A 22,063-nucleotide genomic window follows, 5' to 3' on the forward strand; every position below is an offset into this window, starting at 1 on the left:
AAGGGGAGCAACACCTTAACTCCAATGGCTTTGCCAATTGGACCCAACCCCGACCCTTTAGTTTGACATTATTTAACCCGACTTTAAACATGATTATAGGAAAGGAATGAAATTTTCATACAACTAAAAACAAACACCTTAATAAGCATAGGTTTCGGCAAAGAAACGCCATAACCACGGCCTTTTACTAACATTGTCAAAATTACGATTCTACACAACAAAATTGGTTAACATTGGTTTTGCACACATTCAAGATTCAAGATTCTAAGGTTCTAAGATCAATGCCTTGATAAAGCATGGATCTTTTCATACCCAAACACGTTTCAAAACGACCTAGACATCATGTTCATCGTCGTTGTACTTTATTAGTGCACGGAATCGATCCCATCAAGATTCATGCAGTGTGTATTCTTGATAGATAAAGCATCGATCTTTTCGTGCCCCATGTCCTGTTCGTCATCATCACTATCTATATTCTCGGGCATAATGCGATTTTGGTAACTTCTTCGTCTAAGAACAAAAACATTGAAGTAATAGCTCACTAAATCACCTTTTGTTTTTGTAGGGATTGACTCAGAAGCTCTTCTCCAGAAATTGTTCATGATTTCGTGTCTTGACTTACTTTTATCCGCCAGTTCTTGTCTTGCTTTGATCACCAAACTTTTGAATTCGCTTTCCTCTTCAAGACTCCATGAACAAAGAGCAGCTTCTTCACCCATATGGTCAAATTATATTATTTGAACCCCAAAATCCAGAGTATAAACTATAAACCCATATAAAACAAGTCACTGAACTTGTTGGGTCCAAATCATACTCCATTCTTGGTTTTCGCCTTTTCGTGCGAATTAACCATATCTATGTATCGAAATCAACCGGTTTAAGCTACGGCTAATATAAGGACCGTTAGGATTCTAAGAGGTTAATTAAAACCTTCGTTCCAGATTAGGAGCCCCAGTAAAAGCTATCGGTGACTTGATCTAAATTAAGGATTAATACTTGCAAAGGTAAATACTTTAACTTATTTCCCCTATATGGGCTTGGGTTACGGTATGTTAATACCGCTTAATTGAGCATTATATAATTCCATCGCTTAGGTGGTTAATTGATTAAATATGATTGGCTCATTTAAACAGTTTTGTTGCTTATAAGCCTTTGGGGGGTTTAATGACCGTTGTCCCGGATATCCTTGGCATCATTTTACGAAATGGCCACGACCATCGACATCCCGGTGTAGGCGTACACCCGGTATAAAGTGTCGACATTAAAATTAAAAGACGTAGCCGTTGGTTTTTATACTACGGTTTTACGCAAACGTGGTGTGTCTATAAATCTTTAACCCGGCACGACCCGGGCTACTGAACGCATAAAAGAACATGTAAAACGTTCACAAGATCATTATGAATTTTCCCAAGTTATAAAAGAGTTTGTGCCTTGTGCATTCAAATCAATTTTAATAAACATTTTCAAATGTGTCAGTTGAATGTATTTACCAGTGTAAACTGACGTATTTTCCCCAAAAAGATTAAGTGCAGGTACCTAAACGTAATTGGCTGGTATTAGCTCCCTAGCGTCGGGATAAGCCTCGCAAGCTTGATTGCAGTATCTGATGGAACAATACTTTATGTTTATTTACGATCCACTGTGGATATATCCAACCCCTGTAATACATTTTGATATTACAATCAGAGGTTGAAATTTATATATTTATCTTATGCTTCCGCTGTGCATTATATAATTGTGTGGTTTGACTATATTGTTGCCAACATCGTCACGGTAATCCCCCACCGGGCCCACCGGTGAGACACGTGGAAATCGGGGTGTGACAGCTTCGATCCATGTAAGAAATTCTTTAATTTCATTTTCACGATCTGGGTTTTTGATTCAGTCATTGCGTTTTACGATCTTTGCGGGGGTCCGCGGGCGGCAGCCCTGGCGGGGTCCAAGGGGCAGAGCCCCTGGCTGGGCAGCTCGGAAAATTTTTTTTTCGATTAAACTGCTGTACTAAAAACGCATCAGAAAAATTAAACTGCTGGTGGTTTTTCTATTGCGTTTTACGCAACTGGGTTTTAAATTTTTTTTTTTAAATATAGCAATAGTATACTCGTTTTAAAGATTAAAAAACGCTCGTTTTTTTGGTGCAATTTTTATAAAAAAATAATGTCGTATGAAAGAGTTATTAACGTTTAAAAAATGGGGGGGAATTGGAGGAGAGAGAAACTATTGGCTTGGATTGACTAGAATGCCCTTGAACAAACTCACGCGCATCTTTTTTTCCTTTCAATTTCCCTGATTTAATCTTAGCCCTTGATTAACTTAATGGATGGTCAAGATCACTTCCTAGCCTTCCTAGCCAAATAAACTTCCTATTGTATCTCCACCCTTTATTATTATTATATTTTATAAACCACTCGTATCTAGACCATGAGGTAATAATAGCTGTAAGGTCGGAGGGTGTGGGGGCGCCACCCCCGCCAACTCATCATCTATAGCGCCCTGGGGCGCTATACCTCCACACCCTCGGATTTAAAGGGGTGGGGGGGCTATAGGAGGGGCTCCATCATAGTAACGAGGGAGAAGGGTTTTATCAGGTGGGGCCCACTTGATTTAAACCAATAAAATCTTTTATTTTTTTAATTTTGTTTAATAGAGGGCTTCATCCACACCGTGCAAATTAAAGGGGGCTCTATGGCTGAGGTGGATCCTAGGTGGCGCTGACGTGGCCTGATAAAGCCCCTAGGGGACTCCAACCACACCCTCCAGCCTAATAACAGCTCATTCGACATCGCCAATGAGCTTGGAAACTTGAATATAAATAGTACCACAAAACTAAAAAAACGACATACCATTTAATCGCAATATAAACGTGCAATGACCAAGTAGCAAATTTCACTTGGGAGGCTTATAAATTTGGGTACAACTGGTTGCTTGTTCCAAGCCTTCTCAGTTGTCTCGACCCAAATATAAAACATCATTGCCTATATACACGTATCACAATCGGATTTAAACATTAGGCGTATTGTTTTTTGTTGTCATTATTTTTAGCGTTAGTTTGTGGTATTGCAGTTTTGTGACGCCTTTCGTATATCTAGGGGTGTGTACGGTTCGATTCGGTTTTTGGGTAAAACTAGTTGGCTTAGTAACGGAAATGTCCGATCGTTCAGGTCGGTTCCAATACCATTCCCATCAAGATTTGAATTGTTATTATGTTTTACTGAAATTTCAAAATATGATGCTTATTTTAAACTTTATCATCGATTGCTTTTTAACTTTTTCCTATCAAAGAAGGAAAAAAAGTTGAGGATTGAATAAAGAAAATCCTTGAATAGTTCACTCTAATTTTAATTCTAAATACCATTTTTCTCAATTGGGTAGGTTACAAACAAATTTTAGTTCTAAATACCATTTTCCTCAATTGGGTAGGTTACAAACAAACACTCAAATGCGTTAGTAACAAAATAAAAATAACCTAAAAAAACAATTTTGTAATACACTAGTTGTCTTCTTATGAATTACTTTTCGTGTACAATAACCTTATAAAACCATGTTCTCATCATAACCACTTTCCTTTATAAGTTGACAACCCCACAAGTTCAAAACCAAGTTCACAATCTCCATCATTCAATTTTGGTGGCAACTCTTTTTTTCTATGTTCAATTTTCTGCTCAAGGTGGCATTAATCGGAGATTCAAGGGTTGGCATATCTGAATTCATCATCGGCGTTGAATTTATCACTTCGACACTCCAAGTACACACTATCTTTCTCTGTCTAAACTTGTGTCAAAAGGTTTATGGCAATATGACATGGTTTCTTTCTTTTTTTTTCCTTTTTTAATCATGAAAAATGTATTAAAACGAAGCTTGCAAGCTCATAAGGCTGGTGGGTGAGGTGATGTGGCCACTTGCGTGACGAGACCATCACCAAGTGATTGACCACCTCCACACCCACCAACTTAAACGTCTTCACCAAAAGGGATGGACCGGCTATTTGTCACGCCACAATGTATAATGCGTTTTGTTTGTGGATTGTATTTGATGATACATGTTATTACTGTGTGGCTTGCGAAGAAAGGTTACCCATTAAAAAAGAAGAAAAAAGAGCCCATAAAATATTCACTATATAAAATTAAAAGTTTTAAAAGAACCTAGTTCTTTATCTTTTCCGTTGGTAGTTTTTTTTCTCATGCAGAAGTTTATATTCTTTTTCTTTCCTTTATCTCAGATTTTTTACTCCTATAATAATTTTATAGAACAAATAAAGTTAAAAGTAATTTACACTTTAATAAAAGAGGTCTTTTGCCATCCTCTAACCTTAAAATGGAGTCCAATATGGGTCTCACAGTTACAAAAAATAAAATAAAAATGAAACTCCATCGGTAATTAACATGAAGTGTTTGTTTGAGTGTGACATAGTAGATGGGGTACGTTTTCATGCAAACCGTGTATAAACTTACAAAAAAATGATGTTGATGTTTTTGTTTGTTATAATTATTGCAACTTATTAGGTATGCATGTTTACAATAACAAGTATCACGTGTTGGGTTGTGGATGCCAAATAATTTTTTATCCAACTTTTCGTTTGTTTGCTTTACTATACAGAAAATAATAACTTTTTTTTATTAATAAGTTGAGTGGCCTATGTGTACATATGTACCAAATCCACCCAGTATATTCAATTGTTCAAAAACATTGGACGTACTATTCGGTTCAAGTATTGCTCAATGCTCATCTTTCCCTAAATACTCACTCAACTTATTTTTGTTCGAAAAAGGATTGGAAATTAATGTCTACATCCACGTTTTGTTGCGGTAAACTTTACATATCTGAGGCACGAAACAAGTTGGCTCTGGAGTCGATTGAACGAGCCGCCAAACAATTTCCCGATGCCCCCATTGTGAACGAGTTTAAAGACGAGACCTACAATAGGGTTGGATACACCCTTGTCTCCTTATCATCAGATTCTTTGAAGAATGCGGTTTTCTCAATGGCGAAAGCAGCTTATGAAGTCATTGATCTTGACTTGCATACTGGAAGTCATCCTCGCCTTGGCGTAGTTGACCATATTTGTTTCCATCCTTTGGCTGCAACATCTCTTGAACAAGTTGCCACTATTGCTAGAGCTATAGCTAAGGAAGTTGGCTCCAAGCTTAAAGGTTTGCTTCATTACTTTCTTACCTACTTTTAAGGTTATATATATGTAAATTGCATGCTAATGTTTGCGTTGTTGGCGGAGGAGCTGATCGTTTGTTAAAAAATCAAAAATTAATACCCTAAAAGGTGATTTTAAACTATTAGTATTCTGTGACTTTATGTAAACCACATGGACTAAGTATGTATTTAACTCTAAGTTATAACATAGGAAAATCCTATATTTACGATAATATTTATGAAAACTTTTTACCCCATTGCCCATTGGTTTGTTGGAAAAATTATATATATGTTTTACTATATAAAAAAAATTATATAAGGGATCAATGGAGATTAATTCTGAAATTAAACTTTTTAAATTAACTTTTAATTCTTTATTATATCTTTAACTAAAACTCTAAAACGACAAAGGTTTGAAGGGTTCCACATAGTAGTTAGATTCCTAATACATAAACAATCAAATAACAATAGAATATATCTAGGAAAATGTAAAAAAAGTAAAATTGTACCTTTAAGTGGTGACTAAACGAAGAATGGAAGAAACTAGAATAATTCGATTTTTAACTGCATATAACAACATATAATCAATTAAAACATAACTAAGTTATATAAAAACTAAATATAACATCAATATATTTGATAAAATTAAAGTTTTATGCCTTTAAAATTAATAAGAAATCCCATATTTGAATTGAAGATAAGGGATTTGAATTGTATCCTTCTAACTTTACTGGTGTTAAAGTGACATGGCAAGTTAACATTACTTTCAAACCACTCCCGCCCCAGCCCCATGTTAAGGGGTGTTTGTGTACTAGTGTTGCTCCGCCAATGAATGTTTGTAACCATGGGCTGGGCTGGGCTGCAGTCCCTTGCTACACATATGGAGCGGCTCGTAAAGACCAAAGATCACTGGATGCAGTCAGGAGGGAACTCGGCTACTACAAGCCGAATGCAAGTGGCCAACAATGGTCAGGTGGGCTACAGGCAGCAGTTCTACCACTTGAACCAGATGAAGGTCCAGCCCAAGTGGTGAAAGCCAAGGGTGTAGTAGTGATAGGAGCAACCAAATGGGTGGATAACTACAACGTGCCTGTGTTCTGCACCGACATTTGTACGGTTGGCAGAATTGCAAGGAGGGTAAGTGGAAGAGGCGGTGGGCTTGCATCTGTTCAGTCACTGGCTCTGGTTCATGATAATAATGTTATTGAGGTGGCTTGTAAAATGCTTGAACCAAGTGAGGTTGGTGGTGAGCAAGTTCAGGGTTTGATTGAACAGCTAGGAGCACAGGCTTGTGTGAAAGTTGGGAAAGGGTATTTCACTGATCTATCTCCTGATGCCATTGTTCGAACCTACTTTAAGTTGACTTCTTCCTCTTGATATATAAACTTATCAAATCGGATAAGTGGGTAATTAATTGTTGAATTGAACATGTTTTCGGCTGGATAATAAAGTCTTATTAATTAATGCCCCCTCAAATTTTTAGTTGATATTTTCGGTTGAAGTGTTAAATCCACAAATATGTATGCATGTAATATACATCAACTTTAAAATATAAAACCTAAACACGATGATATGCGCAAGTGTATGAAGCGTAGGACTAGTTTATGTAAACAAAAAACATCATATGCATGTTCGTGGGATATTCAAAGCCAAAACCACTACATTCACACGTGTATTAAAGATTAAAAGCTACACGTATCAAAATAAAATGTTACAAAATCATGGAGAAAATTATATGCACATGTCACATGTGTATTTCCTAATGCAAAAGCAAAATCCTCCGTGTACTGTGTTGAAAATATATATATTATTGAAAATAAGCTTTTCACTAATTTTACAACTAGGATTTTGACCCGCCGCGCGTTGCGGCGGCGTCAAAAGTTATAGTAACTCGGAATCATACGCTATATTTGACACGACTCATTTTTGAAAAAAAAAAATTACGTCGCCATCAAAAAAAATGTATTATATTTGTCGATCCGACTCGCTTTCGAACACGCATACACCAAATGTGGTGGAACGTTAACTATCTCTATCTTGTCCAAATTCATGTAAGATAAAGACATCCAACTTAACATCATCCAAAATCTGAATATTCAATCCGATGCCGAATTCACCACGAACTTTTGCCTCGAACATATCAAGACCGTACACAGAAGAAAAGTTCCATATCCCGACTGGGTTATCTGTTATTGTGATCATGCAAAAGACAAAAAAATGTTATTAAACCAGATCTAAAACATCAACACACACTATCGAATCACACAAATCGGCAAATAATCGTAGGACTTACTTGATGAATAGTTGGGTAACATTCTCTGTAAGTTCACATGTCCAGATCAGTTTCATTAGGCTCACAATCGTGTTGAGAGTTGTGAAAGATTACGAAAAAAAGGAAAACATGTAGGATTCGAAAAGTTATAATGTCACTTCATATGAGCACCTTGGTATTTCAATTATCTAAACAAAGTGAAAAAGAAATTTGATATCATTACAGATTAAAAATAGATATTTGTTCCTAAATAAAGAAGCTAAATTAGGATCTCTAAAACTTAGCTCTGTCTCAAATGTATCAGTTAAAAGCTAAATTAGGATCTCTAAAACTTAGCTTTGTATACTCAAACGTATTTGTCAAGACAGAAATCCTATCATTAGGACATGAACCCGTGTGAGCAACTGCTATTTGCTAATTGAACTTGGTATAGGTAAAGCCACAAACTTAATATTGTTAAGTTCCTCTTATGAAGTAATGGCCTCAACCAATAACAGCCAAATACATAACAAACACTACAATTCAAACCAGATGATCAAGTACTCATAGTGCAACATGGTGTTGGCACAATGTGAATGTTGAAGGCAAGGCAAAGCAAAACTAATTCAAACATTACAGAAGCAAACCAAATTATCGATTCTCGACTCTTGGGTGGATTAGTTACTATGCAGTTAATCTCGGTGATACATTGGTCATATCGGTGTAAAATATCGGTCAGAATATCGGTACCGGTATTATCGGCGATATTGACCGACATAACCGATATTTGACCGATCTAAACGATATATCACCGATTTTTGACCGATATATCACCGACATATCATTGAATTATTAGTGTTAAATTGCTATATATATAAATTCTGCATTATATTATAATTACCGATATCCCACCGACATCTCACCGAGATAACCTATATCTCAAATATCAGTCCTTGACCAATATCTGATATTTTACCGCATTAAGTGCATAGATTAATTATATAAAAAACCTATATTAAAAGTTATGGTATTTACCTTAATCACCAGCTGTTTGTAATTCTATCCTTTGGTGAAACAGTTTAGTGGAAACGATGCCAACATCAGGGTGAATCAGGAAGGGCAAAATATACCGCCGTACCGTCACACTACCATGCACCATCACTACCGTCACTTCCACGAACAACACACATCACCTTCATCCGCTCACAGATCTGTAACCCACACACTCTATTTTAAGATAGATTTTTACAGCCAACAATTTCAACTGGATATCTTAACAATCAATGTTCAAAAATAGGGTTTCTACTACCAACAAAAGACCAAAACATTCTCCAGCATTAACCTAATTAATCTCGGAATTCATGATTCTAAAGCTGTGCATAACAATATGTAATGAATATAGTTAAATTAAAAGTTTATAAAACCTCTATATGCCATCTGCAGTGCACAATTTATCAATTACCCAGCGGAGTCGCGGGAAGCCATTGATGTGTCGGATGTGAGGAATCGAGCATAACTCGATATATAATAATAGTTGCAGAAGAAGACATCAATTCCACTCTCAGTTGACTCAAACCCTTCCTACAAAGATAAGAAAAATATCAAGTATTAAGATAGCAATTGTGATCACCAACAACTTTCTCAAACATGACGGCAAAGATGGATCCGATCCCTCTCGAAGATTCGCCGACGGCACAGACGACGATCAGAGCTACGATGACTGACACCTGACCCATTTTTAAGAACACAATTCGTTGACGATAGGGTTCAAATTAGGGATAAAAAGATGTAGAAACACACATATGATACTTGTATATATGGATTTAGAGAAGTGAATTGATGAAAAATTAGGGTGGCAGGTAGGATTCGTGGCGCAAAACCGTTGATCTTCAACTGGTCCGGCATGAGATCTCGATCTCTGTTGCTTCTTCCGATCCATCTCTCATTTATGAAAACTCGCAAAGAAGAGAGCATCTTGAAGATCCATGGCGTGCAAATGTGAGGAAACAAAGAAGAACTGTGTGTGTCTAGAGATTTGTGAAAAGAGGAGAAGCTATGTCATTTGGTAAAGGTAAAGGTAAATAAGACAAATGAGGGGTAGGCATGTCATTTGGTTGGGTCACCCACCTTTATGTTTAAGATTATATAAATATATGATTATATGAATAAGTTGTGGTTTTGATTCGTTGTGGTTTAGTGGTTATTATTATATTTTACAAAATCTAAATGTTTTGAAATTTACATACTAAAGTTTTTATTTTATTGCGGTTTTAGTCTACTACACTAACTCCATCCAACTTATAGTTAATTCATGGTCACATGAGAGGAATGTGCTGGGTATTATAAACGTCGTGGACCAAAACCGCAATAACATTTGAATTTTGTAAAATATAGTAATAACCACTAAACCACATGGATCAAAACCGCAATTTACTCTTATTATCTATCTTTTTTTAAATAGATAAATGAAATTGGATGTTTAAAGTAAATAAAACTAATAAGAGTAAATTACGGTTTTGGTCCACGTAGTTTAGTCGTTATTGCTATATTTAAAGAAAATCCAAATGTTATTGCAGTTTTGGTCCACCACATTGGTAATACCCAACACATGTCTCTCATGTGTCCACGAATTAACTATAAGTTGGATGGAATTAGTGTGGTGGACCAAAACTACAATAAAATAGAAACCTTGGTATGTAAATTGCAAGACGTTTGTGTAAAACATAGCAATATTAAACCACAAGGACCAAAACCGCAATTTACTCTAATTGTATTTATATGAGTTATATAGATAATTGATGTGAAAGTTTCACAAGCGAAGTAAACCACGTTGAAATCGAAGTTGAGATGAATGGGATATCGATGCTCGAAGTTGAGTTGTAGATAATTGTATTTCATGATTTTTTTACAACAAACAATTGTATTTATGAGTTATATTGATAATTATTTTGTCAAAACGTTATATACAATTTAAAGGGGAGTACTTTCTAATTTTTTTTACCATCACCAACTTTATATTTTTATTTTTACACATATACCGAAAACACCTTAACCCGGTGTAACCTCGGGCATGTGTGCCATTTCCGGTAGTACATATATTGTTCTGGTTGTTGTACCTAGGAGATAGACGCCTCCGTCTAAGAAGAGACGCGAAGTCTGTTTTAAGGGACGCGTCTCAAACATCATCCTCAACCATAACCATCAATGACTAATTATTTATTCTAGTAGCGGAGGTTCGTGCAATAAGGGGTACGATTGAAGTTCTCCAAAGACATTGGCTTGAATCAGTTGGATATATAAATTTGTACTATATATTCTTTGTTTATTTAGTTTTGTAAGCCTTATTTTACTAGTCGTTTCTTACGAATAACGAGGGTATTGTTTTTATTTTTTATTATTTTTTTTAACAAAAAGTGAACATACTTTCTATAGCGTGTACATGAGTATTGTCCAAGTGACACGACAAGGAGTCACTTGATGTTTATCACTTATATACAAATGTGCATTAGCACAAGTATTGTAGTGATTAGCATAAATGGTGTAGTGATGATGGCAATAATGGCGTTCTTAGCATTTGTGCATTGGCATAAATAGTGTAGTATTGATGACCATAATGGTGTTTAGCATTTCTTTGTTTCGACGGAAAGGAGTCAAGAGGAGGGTTCAGGTATAAACATAGTAGCGACCTAGACAACTAAGACAAAATCACTGAAGAAAAGCCATAACCACAAGCTAGAATTTTGTTTTACTTTGATCTTTCTTGTCAAAAATAATATATATGGTCCTCATTGTTTATTCTACATTAACACATTTAATCTTTTCTCTAACAATGACAATTCTTTTAAATTTATGCAAAAAAATCATTGTACCGCTTTACCTAACACATAAATTTAATTATATAGTTGATTATTCTGAAACTAGGCCCTCTAAGCGATTCCCCTTATGTGACTTCATTGTCGCCTACCGAAACCAATAAATGGTCATACACATGAATATATAATTGGTTCTCATCAACATAGAATTGATCCAGTATAGAAAAAAATATCATAATTAGTTCACCCACTATATTTCTTTCTGTTGGCTATTAACGAAAGGTGGAGGTGACAACAGAGACAAGAAGGGTGGAATTGGCGGCAAAGATGGTGACTGTGGCAACAACGATAACATTGTAGGTGGTGTCTAAGCGGTGAAGTAGGTGGTGGAGTATATTCAGTAGCGACGGTGTAGGCAACGTCTGTGATGGTGAGCGATGAACAGTATATGGTGGTGACATACGATGTCAATGGGCGGTTTTGGTCTATGTTTTAAGTTTGTAAGTTTTATATGAGTGACTCCATTTTAACAATTATGTAGTTCTAGTAAATTCAAGCCAACACATTTTAGGCCATGCGCAGTGGGCATTACAGGGGCATGAAAGAGCTTGATAACGCTTGATTGATAGGTTTTGGGATGTAATTTAGATGTGTTAAATGTTAGGTTTTACGTGGCTTGAGTGTTTAATTGCGTGGAATAAAGTAACTATGCGAGATTGTTATTTTGTAGGTTAAACATGAGGATTGGACGCGTTTGTGGAAGCATAAAGGAGTTGGATATGAAAGGAATAGAAGATCATAGGATTAGAAGGCTAAACATGAACATTGGGAGCTATTGGGAAGGTTCAAGAGGCTTGGAACACAAGAAAAAAGAGAAAAATCAAATGAAACAGAAACTCACCTGAGTAAGCTACGCCCACCAGAGTAGCTTACGCTAGCCACCAAATGTAAGCAAACATAAACTGCTGAATGTAAGCTACACCGGCGACGTAGCTTACGTTGGGTGTCAGACGGAAACTAATTAAACAGCCAAAAATTAGGATTTTGCTACCGTTTTTCATCGTAGATGGCAATTGGCCATTCCAACAACAATTGGAGCAATTTTGAGGCTTCTTCCACGATCCCAAACCATTCAATCAAGTTCCAATCACCAAAACATCGATTCCTCATTACTTTTAAAGATTAAATCATATGAGCGACTAACCTCACCTGTGATCTCCTTCAGGTATAGGATTTTAATTGTTACTTTAGAAAATTGTTTAACCTAGGTTTTTGTGATTGAATCTTTAACCCATTTAGTTATTGATATATTCAGTTGTGGTATTTCGTTTAAAAGATTTATTTTTGTTGAAACGTTAAAACTAATGAACTTTTTAGTCTATAATTTGTTTGTTGGTTTATGTTTCATCTAATTGAATTGTTGTTGTCTGGATAGGATTTACTGTTTATATTATATTTTTTTGTTTGAATATTCGGTATTAATATTACAGATTATAGTATTTTTTTAATATTGTGAAATATATTAATATATACATAAGTGTAATAACAATTCTTTTCATGGTCAAAAAGTTTTTTGAGTTATTTTTAGCTAGTCGTAAATTTACGGCTAACTGACCCATAACCGATCGTTATAACCAACAAAACCAATTAACTATAATCACCATAACCGAACCCGTAAACTAAATACTTGATATTTACTCCAACGCCTCTCTCTCTCTATATTCCGGCAAGACACCCTAACGCCTCCATTGTCACCGCAGGTAGGGGGCGTCCCCCGAACTTTTCGCTCAGTGGTGTTATATATGTAGTTTTCGTATAGAAATTTTTGGGTGTATATGTTTTCGACCCCGGTTCTATAGAAATTTTTTGGTACATACGTTTTCGACCCCCCGTCATTCGGGTCAAGCTTCGCCACTAACCGCAGGTATAGCGGTACACCGAGCATCGCTCTGTTTCCCCTAACTTTCCGTCAAGTCAGCAGCGGTGGTGGTATCAGCATTGTAGGGCGTTGTTGCAAACCTGGCGGGCGGAACAGTCATGACGCCGGCATCCCACGGCGGTAAGCGAGGAGAACAGTGACGTGGTGATGTTGGCGTTGACAGTCACCGGTGGCGAAGAAACATCCGGTGATCTAGAACTTTTTCCAGTAAAGTCGACTTAATGTCGGTGGTACCTTGGTGACTATTGGCAGCCTGAGGGTTTAACAAAGAGAAATAGCAGAAACCAACCCCTTTCTATTCTACATACGAAATACCTAAAGTGCCCTTTGTTGTTGTTATACAGAGTAATTTGTAAGGTGAAGTCTCGTTCGTTCTGGGCCACAAAAGCAAGCAAATCCATCATCATCGGTCACAATTGCTTGCTGCTAATCCAAATCTACCAAACAACAACTCACTCAACTTCACAATTATGCTCAAATCGGCGCTAACTTGTTGTAAAGTTTACATATCCGAGACACGGAACAAGTCTGCTCTGGAGTCCATCGAACGAGCTGCCAAGCTATTTCCCGATGCCCCCATTGTCAACAAGTTTGAAGACCACACTTACAACAGAGTAGGATACACACTCGTCTCCAAATCCTCAGATTCTTCTTCGAAGAATGCAGCAGTTTTCTCAATGGTCAAAGCAGCTTATGAATCCATTGATTTTGACCTGCATAGTGGAAGTCATCCTCGCCTGGGTGTTGTTGACCATATCTGCTTCCACCCTCTGGGTTCAACATCTCTAGACCAAGTTGCCATCACTGCCAAAGCTCTTGCTAAGGACGTTGGTTCCATACTTCAAGGTTTGTTCATTTCAAAATTCTAATACTACAACCTAACACAAAATTTGCCAGTTTGGGTTGACCTGTTTAACCGTTTTACTTAAACTAGTCGGGTAGTTTATGTCAAAATTTGAAAGATAAAAGAGATACAATATCAAGTTTTGTAGTTTAATCTTAATTCTTTTATGTATATTTGTATTTTTGTTGGTATATGTAAAAATAAAATTTTAGGTTAAACGGGTTGTGTTCGTGTCATTAATTAGTGCTAGGCGCACCAAAAGACAACGGGGTCCTAGGAGCTGACGCAATGTATTTGTATATAACTTTTCTATGTATATCTCATAGGTTCCATCATTACATACCCAAAATTTAGGTATAAAAAACGTCTAATTCTTATTTAATATATAAATAACCTCTATATACGCTATACGTACCACCTCCTGATGCACAAAACTTGTCTATTTACAAGAGGTGCGCCTGTTGTCGCCTCAAGCAGTCAGAAGCGCAAAACCTTGCATCGCACACTTAGGCGCCTTTTTGTTACATCCAATGTTCGCACAATTTTCAAACATGACTCTTTTAACGCCTTACTTTTAAGTTTATCTATAAATCTCATGTTAATGTTCATAAACATGGACTGCAGTTCCTACCTACACATACGGAGCGGCTCATAAAGAACAAAGATCACTGGATGCCATCAGGAGGGAACTCGGCTACTTCAAGCCAAATGCAACTGGACATCAATGGTCAGGTGGACTACAGTCAGCAGTTCTACCACTTGAACCAGATGAAGGTCCAGTCCAAGCGGTCAAAGCCAAGGGTGTAGCTGTCATAGGAGCAACCAAATGGGTCGATAACTACAACGTCCCTGTGTTCTGCACCGACATTAGTACGGTTCGCAGAATTGCAAAGAGGGTAAGTGGAAGAGGTGGTGGACTTGCATCTGTTCAGTCAATGGCTCTGGTTCATGATAATAATGTTATTGAGGTGGCTTGTAATCTGCTTGAACCAAGTGCGGTTGGTGGTGAGCAAGTTCAGGGTTTGGTTGAACAACTAGGAACCGAGGCGGGTGTGAGCGTTGGGAAAGGGTATTTCACTGATCTATCTCAGGATGACATAATTCAAGCTTACTTCAAGTTGACTTCTTCTTGACCAGTTTCATGTCACTTATATGGTTTCTTCATTCTTGAATCTTCACATTTATGGACATAAATGTATAACCAGTTTATTTACACTGTAAATTTAAACAAAAAGCATTATATTCATAATACATACATGTGAAATCTAACAGATGCCTTTTTTGTCCTCCTTTACAAATTGAAGAACATGGATTTCATTCTTTATTAATCTTCTAGTGACAATGTATTGTGTTATATGTTTTTATTAACGTGTTTTATTACGTGACCCTACTCTATCCAAAAATTTTGACGTCGAGTTGATATCTGTGCACATTTGCTTTGAAAACTATACATATCAAAATAAAATGTCGAAAGAAAGGACCGGTGAAAAAACAATGTGTAGATATGTATTTAATTTATATAGATTATCTAAAACCTATATCCACTAGGGTTGTTAACGAGCCGAAGCAGGGCCAGCTCGAGCTCGACTCTAAGTTTAGACGAGACAGTTTAACTCAAACTTTTCAACTGAGATGCAGCCTTAGGTTCGAACTCAGCTCATTTTTTGAACATGGAACCTCCTAATATACTTAAAATAAAGTAAGTTATTTAGACTAGTTACTTGAGCTAACGAGCAAGCTGACCTTGACTTAAGCTCGGCTCATTTTCAAAGCTGACCTTGACTTAAGCTCGGCTGAGTTTCAAATTGACTGATTTCAAGCATGCCTTTTTCGAGCAAGTTTCGCGCAAGTTTCGAGCAAGCTTCGAGTTACAAACTATTTTAACAGCCCTAATATCCACACAAGTATTGCCCAACAGAAACATAAGCGTGAAGAAGGCAACGACGCCAATTCACCTAATGTGTTGTGTAGTTGTGATTAGACTCAATTTTTGAGGTTGACTTATAAAAGAGAGAAATTTGTTTAGTCTGAAAAAAAAATGAACGGCTTAAATTACACCAAATCCGCCTTCGATGGCACTCAAACCCTTGACCTCAACAGGAGCAACACCTTAACTCCAATGGCTTTGCCAATTGGACCCAACCTCGACCCTTTAGTTTGACATTATTTAACCAAACTTTAAACATGATTATAGGAAAGGAATGAAATTTTCATACAACGAAAAACAAACACCTTAATAAGCATAGGTTTCGGCAAAGAAACGCCATAACCACGGCCTTTTACTAACATCGTCAAAATTACGATTCTACACAACAAAATTGGTTAACATTGGTTTTGCACACATTCAAGATTCTAAGGTTCTAAGATCAATGCCTTGATAAAGCATGGATCTTTTCATACCCAAACACGTTTCCAACCGACCTAGACATCATGTTCATCGTCGTTGTAGTTTATTAGTGCACGGAATCGATCCCATCAAGATTCATGCAGTGTGTATTCTTGATAGATAAAGCATCGATCTTTTCGTGCCCCATGTCCTGTTCGTCATCATCACTATCTATATTCTCGGGCATAATGCGATTTTGGTAACTTCTTCGTCTAAGAACAAAAACATTGAAGTAATAGCTCACTAAATCACCTTTTGTCTTTGTAGGGATTGACTCAGAAGCTCTTCTCCAGAAATTGTTCATGATTTCGTGTCTTGACTTACTTTTATCAGCCAGTTCTTGTCTTGCTTTGATCACCAAACTTTTGAATTCGCTTTCCTCTTCAAGACTCCATGAAGAAAGAGCAGCTTCTTCACCCATATGGTCAAACTTCCATTTATAGAAAAGTTGACCAAGAGCGCGCTCGACTTTCTTCCTATTCTCTGCAATATGAAACCTCACACAGTCAGCAGACGCAGGATTCATACACGTACACGAACTTTGTCTTCCTTTCCCAATAACTCCAGGATCTGCTTCATGTTCTCCGTTTTTGTCCTCTGGTGGGGGCCACATCCGAGTACCGAGCCACTTAGGATCACTCTCGGAAACAAAACCTGCCCATTCAGGTACTTCTGCTCCTACGTTAACACTTTCTGTTTCTTGATCTTCACACGCGTCATCTTGTATCTGAATAGTCTCCAAGATTTGAGGCGTCTTTTTGACCCGTTTGTTCCGAGAAGATGAACAAGATGTACAGCCTGGACACGAGCATGCTTTTACGGAACTGACCCTCTGGCTGCATCTTATTCTTTTTGAAGATAGGTGAATGGGAATTTTATCATCTTCATACATTGAAGGATGCATCATGTGTCTTTTCTTCTGCATATTTCAAAACACCAAATTTGTTCCATGAATGTATTGAATTATAAAACTCAAAATGACGATGATATGCTGAGATACTATGAACAAGACAAACTTATGTTAGCTTATGACAGAGGCGGAACCAGAGGGGGGTCAAGAGGGTCCGTTGACCCTCCGGTCACCGGAACTTTTTGAATTTTTATTTATAAATTTTGAGTTTTTGAAGAACAAACTTAGAGATGGACCCCCTAATTTGAACCAGTATAGAATATAAGCTTATGATGACCCCCTAACTAAATCGTTCTGGTTCCGCCACTGGCTTATGATATGGCATACCACATAAAAGGATATGAAATAACATGACACTAAAACTAATATAATTCTCTTTCACTTAAGTAAAGATTTAAACCGCAAATGACTAAGTACTTGCATTGACATGTATGCATGACAAAAGACAAACCAAAAGAACGTTATACCTGCGATCCATACACTTTATAGCCCGAATCAACATTTCGCTTTGCAAAAAGTGTCTCTTTGACCGACAAAACCTGCTTCCATACTTCGTTTTCCTTGTATTTCTTCCACTTGGAACTACTCGGTATGCTTCCTATCATAATACCATGTGGATTTCTTGCAGCATTTGCTACCCAATCTAGCATTTTTTTCAACGATAAAGATTCCGCCTTTCTCCTCTTCTGAGAACAAATTACATTATCGTCAATAGTCTTGGTAAAAATAACACCGTTATTTTTATTGTCACTTGTATCAATGTGCTCGTTAAACTTGGATTGAACACTAAGTACATTCGTACGACATGACACGTCTCTTTTGTTATCATCGTCTTTGATCATCGAAACATCTATTTTCGTGAACTCTGATTTTTTCTCATCCAAACCACCTAATTTTTCATCGTTTTCAACAACATCGTTGATTCTCGAGACCCCCATTTCAGTTTTAACCAAATCAAAATCCAAACCATCATTTTCACATACATTAATCGCGATATTAAGATCCAACGTTCCCTTAAATTCCTCAGTCCCCCCATTATGACTAGACTCTGCAACAACACACTTCCCTTTCGTATCAGTTTCAAATCCGTCACGTGGTAAAGAAAATTTACACCCTTTCAACTCGTAATCCAACTTCTCGAGAACACGAAGATCCGGATTATCCAACTTCATATCTTTGAAACCTCCTCCATGGGTCAACCATTGATCCAACTCTTTCAAATAATTCATATATATGAGCTTCAAAGACGCCACGTGTGTTGTATCTAACCCACATTCCTCAGCAACAAACTCCCACAATTCATTCTTGGAAACCAACTCATAATCCCCTATCTTCCTCACAACCCAAAACAAAGTGAACAAATCAGGCTCCACACCATCACTAAGCTTAGGTGGAAACCCCCAAATTACATCTTTATTTATACACACCCCTTTCAAGAAATAATCCAAAACTTGATCAAACAAAGATCTCAATCTATCATTAACCTTACTACCATCTGATTTATCTTTAAATTCAGAAAAATGGGCCATGTTATACCGTCAAGATTCCTCCTTTTTTAATCTTTTTTTATACAAAATATGGAAAATAGTACAAACCCTTATAAATTAGGTAATCAAAATTGAATCTTGCATTGGTACAAGCAACAAACACAATATAATACAACAGCTCATGAGCTCTGTGTATGAAAAGATTTTACCTTTTGTTGCCCCAACACTCTTTTATTTCCTACAAAAGAGTCAACAAGAAATGAAAGTGAGGTGAGTGGATTTTGCAAAATTAGGGGTCAGTCAGATGGATGCATTTTGTGGGGAAATCATTATCATTATTATTTCTAAATTAAATATGAAAAGAAGAGGGGTAGACAAGTGCCAGAATAAGAAATAGCCAGGTAAACATTCTTGGAAAATATGAAAAAGAGGAATGAAATCTGTCAACAAAGAAATAATAAATTTGGGAATTATTTTAGAAACTTTAATAAAGAATTACTTTAGTTAACTAGTAAAGTAATTAGAAACTCACCATTTATGTAAATTTGTGAGAGAGAGAAAAAAAAAAGGAACCTTAATGAGGGAGAGTTATGCGAAGAAAGAGGGATACATACACATTTGTGATGATGTGGGTGTACCAAATAATCCCACGTTTAAACTACTTTTTATTTTACTTTATACAAAAACTAATGTAAAGGTAATTTAGTTTTTTATAATTTATCATAAAAAGATGGAAAATTACTAAATAATTTTTTTAATACAAGTTACTTTTTAGTCTTTCCAAAACTATTTAAACCAATCGGATTACGTCAAATAAGTTTTGTCGGTTGAGACGGGTAGTACCCAATCGAAGTTTTTTGGTGAAAGCGCTGGCTCAACCCCCTTTGGTTTATTTTGGATATTTTTTTTAGTCAAATTTGTTTATTTTAGTAATTTTCTGTAAAAAGATTTAGCTGATTATACGTTTAAATAAACGTTGAATAAATACTAGTATTATTTGCTTCGAACGTGATACATATCATTTGTATAATTGTTTTGCCCTTTTTTGTAACTTATTATATTTGTTAGACGATGCTTACAAACGAATTATGTGTTTTTTAAAGTATTATATTTAAAGTTAACTACGTAATTTAGTTATTCTTTTTGTTTATTTATTGGAAAACATTTTAAAAATAAAAAAAGATAGAAAAAGGTGGAACTACGAATAAGCAACTTTTTTGGTGGTCAGAATCAAGTCTATACTTTAAGCTCATCCGGTCCTTCAATATTTCATCATTCATCTTTGAATATAGATATTTAATAAGAGGGTGTTTGGTATGTTTCTTTAATATGCAGAATTTTTTATCATTATTCATTTTGGTGTAAATGAATCGACCATTCAACGAACATTTAGACGTGAAGTTCGTTTATGTTTGTCTGTTTAATAAATAAATGAACATGAACAAGAAATTTTGTTTATTAAGTTAAACGAAAAAACACGAACAAAGGTTGCGTTTGTTCGTTTATGTTCGTAAACGTTCGGTAATATGTTCATATATATTTACTTGTTTATGTTCATTTGTGTTCATTTATTTAAAAGTTTTTATATGTAGTATCTTTGTATTATTGTTTTTAGTTTTTAAAAATTAGTTATACTTTATGTATCCCCCCAACATCTCTTATTAACTATTTAAATTTAATTTTGTGTTATTCATATTTCTTATGATAATTATGTCAAGCATGTTGGGATAATTATGTTAAATGGTTATTTATTTTTTAATGGATCATTCTTAATCTTTGTGATGAAAAATGTAGATTTTATATTAAAATTAATGTATATTACCGTGTATTCATTTGTGTTCATAAACGATGTTTGTGTTCATTTATGTTCATAAACATTTGTTTAAGTTCATTATTCATCTTCATGAACACGTTTATTCCTTAATGAACGAATAAAAACAAGAAATCTCGTTTGGTAAACATTATGCGTGCTTTGAGATATGTGAAAATTTTACAACTTCAGTGTCACATGAGTTTTCACATCTATGATAGAATTTGTTTTCACATGTTGCATATGAGAAAGCGCCATATCATTTTTATATTTTTCAACATAAATTATATTCTTTTGTTTCAGATTATAATAACTCGAATAAATGATGAATTGGACAGAGGTCCATTATCAGAAAAAGAACTGGAAAAGAAACAACTCTTGACCCTTCCATAACACCACTGATGACAACCATGGTTCCCACAAGTGTGTCTTGTTCTCCATAAAATCCATTGCCAAACTTTTATCTTTAAATACCATCATAATCTTCATGCCACCTACATAGCTAATCGGGTTCTCCGTGTAACCTCCGGAGTTCATAACAGAGCGGATATTAGCGAATGCTTTCATGTTTTTTGCCTCTCCTATGACTGACCGCCACATACAATGGTCGGGGCACGCCGCAATTTTTTCATCCATAACCAAAACCTTCTGTGGTTCCGTCTCTTTACCTACGTTTCCAGTCACCGCCTCCATATACGAACTGGCCTTAGGGTTGTTAACCGGCACATGAAACTTGTTTGGAAGGGTGCTTGATTGCCTAGGCATGTTATGAGTGAAGGACCCATGAGAGGGTTGTTTGAATTTTTTATGACCTTTGTATTATCTGGTTATGGAAACGCTTAGTTTTGCTTCGTAGATCTTCACGGTATTCATGTCTTCTAGAACTTTGTTGACATCAGTAACTCCCACGTATCGAACAAAACCAAAGAAATTTCCTCTAGAGTCTCGCTTTTTGGCTACGTAAGCATCTTTGACCACGCCGTGGGGTTGAAATGCTTTCCAGAGCAGCGTGTTGGAGATGCCTCCTCGTAGATTTGAGACGTAGAAAGTAGTCATCGGACGATTGTCGTTGTTTCTTTTCCAGTTCTTTTTCTGATAACGGACCTCTGTCCATGGTTGCTCTCCCCCCCCCCCTCTCATTTCTGACTTGACAACAAGTCGTATGATAGGGTCAGTGAGTATTTTGGAAAGGTAGTGGAAGATTCACAGTTCTCATGGGCCTCCACTGATAACTCAAGTGGTACCTGCTGCATCCTAACATCATCTGGCAAGAGAATTGACGAGGAGATGGAGATAAGCCGTGACGGGAAGAAGTATAAGATATGGGTCACCGAAGAGCCTAACAACAGAATCAACGTAATCTCTGAAGAACTATCGTCAACGGTCAGGAAATCACATGAAGATTCTTTGGAGTTGGTGTTCATGGAAAAAGACGAAGTGGAAGACGGTGAAATCCGGTCAGAAAATTTGCACCGCCAG

At 36.4% G+C, this 22,063-nt stretch overlaps 3 protein-coding genes and 1 long non-coding RNA gene across 6 annotated transcripts; 2 read left to right on the plus strand and 2 right to left on the minus strand.

The window, feature by feature from the left end:
• Positions 1-4,596: 4,596 nt before the first annotated feature.
• Positions 4,597-6,632, plus strand: LOC110923080 (formimidoyltransferase-cyclodeaminase). 2 transcript variants are annotated; one of them, XM_035986593.1, is made up of 2 exons: positions 4,597-5,150; positions 5,888-6,632. In XM_035986593.1, the coding sequence occupies exons 1-2, from the start codon at positions 4,646-4,648 to the stop codon at positions 6,520-6,522; spliced, it is 1,140 nt and encodes a 379-aa protein (XP_035842486.1). In that variant the 5' UTR covers positions 4,597-4,645; the 3' UTR covers positions 6,523-6,632. The 2 variants fall into 2 exon arrangements, with proteins under 2 accessions (XP_035842486.1, XP_022022953.1); XM_022167261.2 differs by having other exon boundaries at positions 4,608-5,150; positions 6,011-6,632.
• A 347-nt stretch (positions 6,633-6,979) lies between these two features.
• LOC110923083 lies at positions 6,980-9,370 on the minus strand. 2 transcript variants are annotated; one of them, XR_002583711.2, is made up of 4 exons: positions 8,859-9,370; positions 8,432-8,607; positions 7,439-7,605; positions 6,980-7,331 (listed from the first exon to the last, which is right to left on the minus strand). It is a non-coding gene; the product is annotated as an uncharacterized LOC110923083 (long non-coding RNA). The 2 variants fall into 2 exon arrangements; XR_002583710.2 differs by having other exon boundaries at positions 6,982-7,331; positions 8,821-9,370.
• Positions 9,371-13,101: 3,731 nt separating this feature from the next.
• LOC110923081 (formimidoyltransferase-cyclodeaminase) lies at positions 13,102-15,242 on the plus strand. The gene is made up of 2 exons (XM_022167263.2): positions 13,102-13,993; positions 14,616-15,242. Exons 1-2 carry the CDS (start codon positions 13,618-13,620, stop codon positions 15,122-15,124), a joined length of 885 nt encoding a protein of 294 aa, XP_022022955.1. The 5' UTR covers positions 13,102-13,617; the 3' UTR covers positions 15,125-15,242.
• A 986-nt stretch (positions 15,243-16,228) lies between these two features.
• Positions 16,229-19,333, minus strand: LOC110923079 (AT-rich interactive domain-containing protein 2). The gene is made up of 4 exons (XM_022167260.2): positions 19,307-19,333; positions 18,984-19,012; positions 17,755-18,618; positions 16,229-17,296 (listed from the first exon to the last, which is right to left on the minus strand). The coding sequence occupies exons 3-4, from the start codon at positions 18,514-18,516 to the stop codon at positions 16,445-16,447; spliced, it is 1,614 nt and encodes a 537-aa protein (XP_022022952.1). The 5' UTR covers positions 18,517-18,618; positions 18,984-19,012; positions 19,307-19,333; the 3' UTR covers positions 16,229-16,444.
• Between the last annotated feature and the right edge of the window lie 2,730 nt (positions 19,334-22,063).

This window comes from Helianthus annuus, chromosome 17 (assembly GCF_002127325.2).
Source record: "Helianthus annuus cultivar XRQ/B chromosome 17, HanXRQr2.0-SUNRISE, whole genome shotgun sequence".
Taxonomy (NCBI): Eukaryota; Viridiplantae; Streptophyta; class Magnoliopsida; order Asterales; family Asteraceae; genus Helianthus; species Helianthus annuus.